This window comes from Gobio gobio (genome assembly GCF_949357685.1).
Source record: "Gobio gobio genome assembly, chromosome: 5".
Lineage (NCBI taxonomy): Eukaryota > Metazoa > Chordata > Actinopteri > Cypriniformes > Gobionidae > Gobio > Gobio gobio.
In genome coordinates, this window is record NC_137101.1 from 46837552 (window position 1) to 46849356 (window position 11805).

Here is an 11805-nt window from a genome sequence, read left to right on the forward strand (position 1 = left end):
TGTTTTATTACATTGTCTGAAGTATGAATCCGAGAGAGAAGTTTTAAAGCATGCATTAAGAGAAAATGGAGAGGAAAATATCAGTAATATTCTTAAAACATCTGCAGGTGATAATGGTTGGAAACTTCTTCTAGAGTATTTAGGATCAACAAGATTAATGAATAGAATTTGAGTTATAATTTTATTTATATAGGTTTGTTTATTTGTTATTATTTTATTTATCAGTTTTTGTTTGTTTGTTTTTAATCTAATTTAAAATTATTCTCTTTGTCCTTATAATTTGGGTGTTTATATAGATCTTTAGTCCATACTCCAGATCAGTGGGTGGCGGTAATGCACCTGAAAGTTGTTTGCCAACCGCCAATAAAAATTAAGGAAGAAGAAGAAGAAATCTGAGAGGAAGAGTCCGTGTGAGAGGAGGTCGAGGTGGTCAAGGTGGTCGAGGTGGTCAAGGTGGTCGAGGTGGTCGAGGTGGTCAGCAAAGACAAAGAACAGTAATATCTGATGAAATCAGAGCTACTGTGATTGACCATGTTCTTGTCCATGGTATGAGCATGAGGGAGGCTGGACAAAGGGTACAACCAAACCTTAGTAGATTCACTGTGTCCACCATAATCCGAAGATTTAGAGAAGAGAACAGGTAATAACTTTTTTTTTAAATTATAGCCTAGTATGTAAATGCTGACAGCAGTTACTGTAAGACATACTATATACTGTATCACAGTATACTGTAAGTAAATATATGTTCCAGTACACCACTGTATCAATATACTGTAGTATTGTAATGGAGGGTTGGTCTAACTGTTTGTAGGCCTAGTATTCCATGTATATTTTTTGTAACTCCATGTTCTCTTTTTGTAGAATTGAAAGACATGGGGGTGGCAGGACAGGTATGTTCTCCCCACACCAAGAGACCCTAATTGTTGATATGGTCCGTGAGAACAATGCCATTAAACTGCGTGAAATTCAGCAGAAGATCATTGAGGACCATGTAAATTTTGAGGGTATAAACAGTGTCAGCCTCTCTACTGTTGATCGTGTCCTCAAGCGCAACAGACTGCGCATGAAACAGCTATACAGAGTGCCTTTTGACCGCAACTCAGACAGAGTAAAGGAGCAAAGATTCCAGTATGTACAGGTTGGCATACATCCAGACACATTCAATGTTGATTACTGTAGTGGCCTAAATCACTTTCCGTATCACTTACAGAACTATATCTATTTCTACAGAGGGTTTTTGAACTGGATGCAATGGAAAGACCCCATGAATACATCTATATGGATGAAGCTGGGTTTAATCTCACCAAAAGGAGAAGGAGAGGCCGTAATGTGATTGGCCATTGTTGGTGTTCCTGGGCAGCGTGGTGGCAATGTCACATTATGTGCTGCCATCAGCAATCATGGGGTTGTCCACAATCATGCCAACCTGGGGCCCTACAACACTCACCAGCTCCTCATTTTCCTCAATAACATGCGAGATGCTCTGTTGGGGCAGCAGGATGAGCATCCCATCTATGTGGTTGTTTGGGATAATGTGAGTTTTCACAGAGCCCTCCAGGTTAGAGAGTGGTTCAATATGAACCAAGATTTTATCAATCTTTGCCTTCCACCGTACTCCCCTTTCCTAAACCCCATTGAGGAATTCTTCTCCTCATGGCGGTGGAAGGTATATGAACGCCATCCTTACACCAGGGTAAATCTCCTGCAAGCCATGGGACTTGCCTGTGGTGACATAGGTGTGGAGGCATGCCAAGCCTGGATACGGCATGCCAGGGTTTTTTTTCCCCGTTGCCTGGTCAGACAAAATGTGGCCTGTGATGTGGATGAAGTCCTGTGAGGCCTGACCCAGTACGGAGACATGATGCTGTGGCTGAATAATTCACTTATTTGTATTTTTTGTACTTTATATTTACAGTATACATAGGCTTACTGTACACAAGTGGTAAGCACGTATGATTTCTGTTTGTTTTTAAAAGTGATACAGTACATGTAAATGCACAAGATTTCTGTTTTGTCTTTTTGTACAAGTGCTAAATGCACTTTTGTTTTTGTTTTTTTTTGCAACTTGCATTTAGCCTACAGTGAACAATAAACATTTATTTCACCAGCTTCATGTCCTGAGTATTGTGTTTTCTATGTAGTGTTTAGTGACTGTTCAGTAGTTTTTTTAATTTTGATTGACTCGGGGCACGATTTGACAACATAGTTCAGTTTTGAGCACAGATTGAACTGTTTTGAGGTGAAAGTTTGGTTTTGCAAGAAGTGTCTGAGGTTTTGTAAATGTAGCTTGAAAATTGAGTTGTGTGTTCACAGTTTAAGAGAAAAGGTGAGCTGCTTTCAAGAAATGTGTTTTAGCAATCGAGAAAAACTGTAACTGTGCAGTCACACCACCTCAGTGTCAGTGATAAAACCTTGTGCATTCGGATTGTGATTTATTCAAGGTGGAGAGGAGAGTTTTGTGATCGGAACGCGCTGCTCTCGTGGGGGATATCTCGTGCAATCGTAACATGATTGTATGCTGTCAATAAAATGTCATATGCTTGGTATGATAAGAATAAATGCTGCTGTGAATAACAGCCCAATTCAAATGTTTACGTGCTTTTCTTCTTTTATTTTTGGAGCGGTGATGAAATATTTTGCTCTTGTAAACACTTGCCAGTATTTAAATAAATACAAGTCTAGAAATGCAAATTACAGCTCACGCAACAGTACAGTGCTCTGAAAGGGTCTATAAAGGATATAAACAGTGAGTTTTGAAGTGATATATTCTTGAAAACTCAGAGATGTGGATTCGGACAGCAATTACATTACCACACGACCTTGGTGTTTGTCAAAAGCAGTCGATAATTCAGCTTGGGCTTTTCTCGCGGGTGGTGGGAGACGGACGGCTTCAGCAACTCCTTCACCACTAACGGAGCGAGCTGAAAAATACTTTTCCTGGACCACAACATCAGCAGTACAGCAGTGATCGTTCTTGCTCCGTGTAATGGGAGTTTGTTTGTTCAGGGAAGAAGGAGGCGGGAACCGGCGAACGTTTAACAACTTTTAATCAAATAATAAACACAAAATGAAAGTAAAAGCGACAGCCCCTCACGGACAACTGCCGTGCACACACATAACAAAACACAACTTAAAATCCAGGCCTGGTCCTCTCTCGTCCTTCACCGGTGTCGCTCATCCTTATATGCCTCCGTGCTCCCTCATGAGAGGACTCGAGACCGGTGTGTCTCAATCACGCACACCGGTGTCGCTCGCTCGTCCACCTCGCCACACTCCGGTTTTAACTTCTGGACATTCGTCAGCGCTGCCACACACTCGCATCTTTCACCGCCGCCATTACTGAACTACAACTCAAACTAGCGCACGACATCAACGTCATCGCTCTCAGCCACTCCCTCTGTTCGCTGATTGGACCGGTAAAAAATTGTTCGGGGGAAAACCTAAGCATACACCGCAGTCCCAGACGTAGTACTGAAGGAAAATGAAAATTGAGCGGAAGTACGTAGGAGGGCGGAGCCAGGCTAGTTGGCCCCTGGTGGTTCCAGGAAATTTCTGGATCACCGATCACGGTTGTTCAGCTTAGGCTTGCGCCCTTGTCCTTTACGCACTGAAATTCCTCCAGATTCCTTCAATCTTTTAATTATGTTATGCACTGTTGAATGTGAAATATCCAAATCTCTCCCTATCTTTCTTTGAGGAACATTGTTTTTAAACATTTCAATAATTTTCTCACGTATTTGTTGGCAAACTGGCGATCCTCGGCCCATCTTTGCTCCTAAAGGATTAGACCTTTCTTAGGGCGTTTTCACACCTACCTTGTTTGGTCCGGATTTTCAGACTTTTCAGTTTGGTCCGAATCAAAATTGCAGGTGTGAAACCTCCCCCATACCACGGTCCGGACCAAACAGACGAAATTTGGTCCGACGAAAAGAGGTAGTCTCGGTCCAGATCAAACTGAACAAAGGTTCGGTTCATTTCTAGTGTGAAAGCATTTTCTGTTCAATAGTGGCAACGACATGCGTCCGTTCATTCATTCTTGTCAAAGACGCTGACGTCAGACGCACGTCCGTTTACAAACCAATCAATGTCCAGATGCCGCCTACATAGATGATGACGAGTGGACGCAAGTGGACGCAAGAATATATAAAAAGTATCAAAACATGAACTTCGGTTCGGACCTTGGTGCGGACTTTCAGGTGTGAAAACGCCCTTAGATGCTGCTTTTGTACCAAATCATAATTACAATCACCTGTTGACATCACCTGTTTCAAATCACATCATTATTTAACCATTTTACCTCATTACTAGCCCTAAATTGCTCCTGTCCCAACTTTTTTTGAAATGTGTTGCAGGTCTGAATGACATGAAGTTGACCAGACAAAACATGAAATATTTTGTGTTCATATTGTCTGCAATGAAATACAAGTCAAAGTAAATTTAGAAATCACTTCTTTTTTTTTTGTTTTGCGTTTTCCATACTGTCCCAACTTAATTTGGGGTTGTATATATGTATATAAAAAAACTTTTTTAATGAAATGTGGATTGTGTAGACTTCAAGCTTCAAAAGTTCAAGCTGTTCAAATAAGGAAAAGAAGGAATGAATTAATAAGGAAACCATAGGCATATAAAATGTATGTATGTTGTTTAAATAAATGGGCATATATAAATTAAACATATCGGTGACATATATGGTCATAACATACAATATTATATAAACAATAGTCATATATATTGTATTAATATATGTCAATATACTCATTTAATATGGAAAATGTATATATGTTATAAACTTATATCAACATATATCTAGAGATATGTATATATGTGATAGCAATATATTGTCTTATATTTAGCATATATGACGGCGTCATTTGTGATATAGGGACATATATGTCATATATTACATTTCCGTATGGGGGGTAAGAAGCCCATCAATGTGTTTCATCATCGCTCATTATTAATATTCAGCATGTGTTCATATTTTAATCATAGTATTAATGTGGTGAAGAGAGGGGAAGTGGGGATTTGAGGGGTAGAGAGGGGAAGGGGAAGAGGGGGATAGGAAGAGGTAGACCTGCAGTAGGATGTGGCCAAAGAAGACGGGGACCAAATTTATCAGATGCGATTCTACTGAGAACCCATGGGTTGACATTGAGAGAGGCTGGACAGAGACTTCAGCCCAACCTCAGTAGATATAAAAAACAAACCTTTGAAAATGCATGAATGAATCGAATGATTTTACTAATGTGGAGAGAAATAAATATGCAGTACTGGTCTTGTGTGTACTGTTTGGTCAATATATTCATATACTTTACTCTAAAAATATCTCTGAAAAAAATCAAACCCAGATTATATTATTAGAAAAGTAGAAATTTTACAATATTATAAGTGTTTACAGTAAGATTGAGAACAGCAGCGTGTGGATGGCCAGGAGGGTGAGGACGGTCATTTTCATTGTTTTTTTGATTGTGTGTTATATTACAGTATATTATGCTGTATATATTTTATTTTTACTCTGATGTATGGAAGTTACTTTATGTGTGTGAATGATAATGGTTACAATTTCCTTGGCAGTATGAGTGCAATGTGTGATGTCAAACCTTGGAGGCTACTCTTAGCTAGACAAAAATGAAGGACTGGGCTAAGAATGAAAGGTGGACATGAGGGATATTTCAATGGTCCTCTGCCATAGTGACAAAACATCTAAACATTTAGACTTGCAGTGCTTACACAATGCCAAAGGGACAAAGCATTTTGGGGGCACTGACTGTTTAAATGAGAAGGAAATTTAGTTTTGACACATGAGTGAACTGTTTTGGGAGAGGTATGAGCTTTTGCAGGTGAACCATGGTGTTGTGCCGAACCATCCACGTTATTTTGGCAAAAGCACCAAGAGAGTTGAGAACGTCCGGTCAGTTTCAAGAAATGAGCCAAAGCAATTGAGAAGGATCTTTGCCATTTTCGTGGCGCTGACTATTTATATGGGAAAGGAATTATATATTAGCTATTTGAGATATTAGCTTTTGCACGTGAGCTATAGTGTTGTGCTGAACTGTAAGACTGTTTTGCCAAATAATCTTACAATTTTGAGAATGTAATTTCTGTTTCAAGAAATGAGCCAAACCAATGGAGAAAAACTGTAACACCATCTATAATTATGCTATATGAATTCACAAATATTTTAACTCAAAATATAGTACAGTTTTAAAGGATGTAGATAGATATGCAAAATATATAAATATTTGTAATAAATGTAATGATTATTTAGTTTAATCTTTGAAGCGGTTATACATGCAGTGTCCAGCAGGTGTCATCATTGCTCTATTGTACAACACTGACTGATGAGAAGTCCATGCGTGTCTGTGATCCAACGTAATAAATCAATCTGCTATTGCCATTGTTAATAAAAGGTTTTAATCTGATGTTCTCTACATTTTTAACATTATGTGATGGTTTGCTTAAAGTTACAACTTTAAGATGATGTTTAAACGCTATGTTGAGACGCATTGTGACCTGAGACCGCCACCGCTGTGTCTCCCCATCGGCACTTGCGACCAGCCTCGCTGTGGCATGAATGGGGCTTATGTGATTAAAAGAAGTAATATCTGACTTTTTAGAAGTCATTCCCCAGTATGTGGCTTTTCGACAATGAGTGGCTCCAATAACCCGCTGGCAGGACGGTTGGCAGATGCAGCCGTAGGCTGGGTTCTGTGAACTGAGGAAACAATTCACAATATCATATTTGTTTGAAAAAGCACCCAGCTGTGTTGAAAATCTTCAATGTAACCTTAAAAAACGCAGAAAGCGGCCGCGTGGCCCAACTGCAGCAACTGCAGACATTGTTAAGAATGGAGAGCGTGTGGTTACAGCAGATGCTTATCAGGCTCAGGGTAACTTAAACTCCTCAAATGAAGTTGTGTTGATCCTGGAGATTGGAGATGTTGTCTATGTGAGACTTTGGTCTGGCAGGAGGATATATGATGACCATAGCCAGAGTAACCACAACACTTTCAGTGGTTTCCTGCTGTTCCCCTTAAGAGAAGATGAGCTTTGCAGAATGTGATTCCAGTAACTCTGAACCTTCAGCGAATGATTTAAGATGATAATCATGAAGAATCATTAACATATGAACCTGAATTAATGAGGAATAATGTGTGTTTGATGTTTGCTATAGATTACTGTACAAAAGTCAGTATGAGACACTATATTCATAAGCTCTGAGCTTCTCTACATGTCACATTATATAAAGAGTTTCATCAGTGAGACAGACAGGACTCATGAACATCACATGACTGATTTGTTAAAGCAGTAAATCTATAAATGTTGAATAATATCTGTTGAAGTGTATCTTGTTGCTGATCCTGGATCTGTATCTTCATCCTGCATAAATAAATAAGAGAATAAAGAGACATTGTGGTATTTTCTTTTCAACAATATTTGTTTTGAAGTCATGATATCATGTGGTATAATAATGGCGCTGTCATGTAATTCATGAGATGTAGTTTACATTTAATTGACAGTTTTTGTCTCTAAAATGGTAGATTAAGAACTAAGAAGTGTATTTTCTGAATCCAGTATGTAATGTAGCAGTAGCTCAAAGGCTAATCTCATGTCCTTATATATAGAGCAGTGTAAGTCCAGCAGTCGGGAACATGCAGGGATTCTCCTGGAGGCCTGAAGATGGCGCTCCAGAGCGGATCAGGGTCTGTGTGTCTGTGTGACGTGTCCACTGGTGGAGTGGCCACAACATTGCCTGTGACTTTATTTCATCTTCATCTACTAAAGATGAAGCTAACAATGATGCGAACCATATGAAAAAATAATCAACCGTTACAATGATAAATAAATAAATGTACACTGTTAAAAACACACACACAAAAACATGGTTCCCAATTATTTATATTCACGATTTCTAGTATTTATACAGGCTTTACATTTTTATTTCAATGTTGTAACAATTAATTTATCTATTTTATATTTGAAGCAGATTTGTTATATGACAGCATTAGTTAAAGTTTCTTAAGGGGTCAAGATCAAGTTCTCTGCATCTCCTGCATCAAGCCATCCCATAATATCCGTCATCACTCAAATGAATGGAGGCTCAGATTAACTGTACAGTGTGTGTGTAATGACCATCTCATCACTTAGAGGTGTTTTGGGGTTATCTGACGCATGAGATCCAAAACAAGACGCTTCCAGTTAGGGTTAGTTATCCACACATGCCATAGACTGTAAAAAATGATGTCTGCCCTCAGCAAATATGGCTCATTAAAATAAACAGATTTTACTTAAGTCAACAATAATCTGGAATTTAGTCAATTGAACATAATATTTTAGGATCCATCATCTTAACACGTGATGCCGTCACCACGTGAACGAACGTAGGCCTACGTGAAGCGCGAAATTTGAAAACCATCTATCGAGAGAAGACTCTTCACCCACGGCAATGGTAAGTTATGATTAATATTAGGTGATATAAGTAGAGGTTTCCTTTAAGCCAAACTCTGAATATCATCATGTTCCTGTTCTGTTAAATAAGTGTAACTTTAAATGGCAATTTTCTACATATTGTATGAACTCTGTTAAAAATGTGTATGCATGCACACCATCGGAGTCTCCAAAATTTGTTAAACCAAAATGTACATTGTAAAGTTACTTTCATGAGGTGAATGTTAAATAAGGATTATTGGCAGATTAAAGCAAAAACAGGGTGGTCCATATAACGTTGGTATTTCGCTGTGTGGTGGTGTGACACAGTCATATGTAACGTTAAGCGCTGTTAGATTGTGAAGGAGTAAAATATATACACTGTATATCAGCGCAGTTCTGCTGCATCCGTCTCTGACATTCATATTGATAACAGCTGGGTGTCGGAAGACAGGCGCTCGCGTGACAAGGCAATGCAGTTCATCGTCATCACGAATGTTTATCTTTTGCATGTGTTTAACAGCCTTGCCAGTTTAAACTTTCAAACTATTTGATTAAAATATTGCTCTTAGAATAGCTTTTATGTGCGCACACGTGCAGAATTACTGTCTCACAGCGCGAACACTGGTCGTTTATGTCTTAAGTGAACGTTAAAAGAAAACGTGATGCGTGGACAGTATCTATTTGTACATTATAGTCTTTAAAAGTGACCTTAATTTTCCTAAAATTCCTGTTATTAATGTTAATCAAACAACTCGGCAGAAAACCTGCTGCTGCTTTTGACTGAATAGCTGTAGTAACTTTAGTAAGAATCCATGTATATTTAATCATATTGTCTTTTTTTTATTTCATTTTTTTTTACATTTTTGTTATGGTAAGGATGATGGAAGACCAGGGCCGGGTGCACTTAACAGTCTTTAATAGATAAAGGAAATTGTCCTCAATGAATAATTAGAACACAAATCCCGGGCATTAGTAAGAGCCAGAACGGAAACTGCCAGATGGCTGGATAATAACAACACAAACTCCCATGAGGACGGTGGCCAGGAACTCACAGGTGCTCATAGCCAGTCAGGGATAGTTATGGCAGCAGAGGGTGAACAGCCGTGAGCAGGCGCTGACCAGGTACTCCGCAAACAGGCACAGCCGGATAATACACAGTCTGATGGCAGTATAACTCACAGTAGAACAAATGGTTTCACGTCAAGCGGACAGGACAGGACAAGACAGGACAGGACAGGACAGGGTGAGATCACAGACGCTTCTCATATGAGGTCATTGAATAATCCGACAACAAGACAGAGTAGGAGAGGGAATAAGAAGCTGAGACAATCAAGGGGAAAAGGGAACAGGTGAGGAGATAGGAACGAATGGGGAAACAGCTGTAAGAGATAAGGGATGAGTGTGTGTGATTGTGTGAGTGAGTGTGTGACCACAAGAGGGCATAGCTGTCAACCCTCCCGTTTTTTCCGGGTTTCTCACGTATTTTAGCTCTTTTCCCTCTGTCTTCCCGTTTTAGTATTTTCCCGTAAAATATCCTGTATTTTTACGCTCTGATTGTGTTAACTCAGAACACGCAACTATCTGCATCTGTGAAGTGGCTCGCTCTTGGGTTGCTAGACCTCCAGTCCAGCAGGTGGCAGTACACAGACAGTAGCTTAGGCCAGTGTTTCCCAACCGCGGTGCCGTCTGACAAGAGAAGGGGTGCCGTGTAAAAGTCCTTAAAATATAAATATATATTTTTCAAATAATTCTCTCTTTGTAAACTTTGTTCACTGCATGCCGTATGTTCGAATATGACCAGTCATTTTCGCCGTCATCACCCGGGTTTAGTGCCAGAAGACGTGAATGAGAAGTAGCGCACGCTGCGAGAAAATGTGTCTCTGTGCGCTCATCCGAGAGTGCGCACACGTCTCACAGCAAATATTGAGTTCTCTTTCAAGTCTCGCTCTTTAACGGACAAACTCACACAAAAAGTATGTCAACAAGTCCATCTTGATGAGTATTATAGCAGACATAGTCTGTATATGCCTTAAGTAAACTTTATAGAGTCGAGAAAGACGACACATATCCGAGCATTAGGTCTTAAAGTAGCCTTTACTGCTGTCTGTTTAATGTCAAACAACAAAAGACAAGGACATCACTCACTGCTCTTGATTAAATAGCTTTTGTAAGCTTAATAGGATTAATATTTAATTTATACAGTCAAACATGCAATGTTATTTTACATTTTATCAATTTCTGTACCTGAAAACTAATGTTAGACGTACCTGAAAAACCTGAAAAGCATGGTTTATTTTATTAGTATCTTTGCTCAATAGTATTTATTTGTGCTGCTGCTTGTATTTAAATGATTTGATCTTATTGTTTTCTTTATTTTTATTTGACACTAGTCCTTTTTTCCCAGAACATAACAAATACTGAACCGTACCGGTTCACGGTACCGAAACCGTGAACCATAAAAGCGTGATACAAACCGAACCGTGAGCAATCTGTACCGTTACACCCCTAGCGTAACGTATGCGAGGGGGTGCCACAAAATGGACAAAAGTTTCAAAGGGTGCCATGACTGAAAAAAGGTTGGGAAACACTTAGGCTACTATTGAAGAAGAAGAAGACCGTTGCAGCGGCGGGCGGGAGGAAGAGGGAAAAAGTAGCGGGAAGTGAACTTCAAGGAGAGTAGAGTAGATGAGTGTGATGTGCGATGATGGATCATATAAAATATTAAAATATATTGGGTAGTTATAAACTCTTTAGATTGTTAATGACTTTTTTAAAAGTTTGTGGGTAAGAATCGTGTAAAAAAAATCCCTTATTTTGTGGATGGATTCCGGGAAATCTTTTCAATGTTCAATGTTGACAGCTATACAAGAGGGAGACAGAGAAAGGGAAAAGAAAACCCAGGATCATGACAATTTTAAAGTTTATTAACATTTATAACACATAAATAAAAAGCTATCATGTATCTAAATACTAAATGTATCAGTTACTGACAAGGATGACTTGATAATGCATTAAAAAAATGAATAGGATCAGTTTTGATTTCATACAAATTGAATCTGTCATTTCTCTTTTATTTATAAGGCATGAATTGAATGAAAAAAAAAACCCTGGATCATCTGTCTTCAATAGAGTCAAGGTAAAAACTTTTACAATATTTTTTTTAAATTGTAGGATATCTTTGTGTGCATATATTGAATATATGTGTAATGAAGTGTGTAAAAAGGATTCTCCTTAAAGTATGTGCCATCGTAGAATGAGGTGTACTGCCCATCTGATTTGCACACATTTGTTGTGGCATAAAAGCTTTCAGTAGCTTTTTTTCAGAATAGTCTCATCATTTAGAAGTTTTGACAATGACTTTCCCCAACAAAAAGA

General features: G+C 38.8%; 1 protein-coding gene across 1 annotated transcript; it reads left to right on the plus strand.

Annotated features, from left to right (window-relative positions):
• Positions 1–378: 378 nt before the first annotated feature.
• Positions 379–2585, plus strand: LOC307126208 (uncharacterized protein). The gene is made up of 3 exons (XM_079816636.1): positions 379–640; positions 862–1128; positions 1231–2585. Exons 1-3 carry the CDS (start codon positions 549–551, stop codon positions 1331–1333), a joined length of 462 nt encoding a protein of 153 aa, XP_079672762.1. The 5' UTR covers positions 379–548; the 3' UTR covers positions 1334–2585.
• Positions 2586–11805: the final 9220 nt, after the last annotated feature.

What these genes read in the sequence shown, in the direction of transcription:
- LOC307126208 (XM_079816636.1), top strand. Translation starts at nt 549, where the DNA reads ATGAGCATGAGGGAGGCTGGACAAAGGGTACAACCAAACCTTAGTAGA. An exon ending in AGATTTAGAGAAGAGAACAG is followed by an intron (nt 641 to 861) that starts GTAATAACTTTT and finishes CTCTTTTTGTAG; the next exon opens with AATTGAAAGACATGGGGGTG. An exon ending in GTAAAGGAGCAAAGATTCCA is followed by an intron (nt 1,129 to 1,230) that starts GTATGTACAGGT and finishes CTATTTCTACAG; the next exon opens with AGGGTTTTTGAACTGGATGC.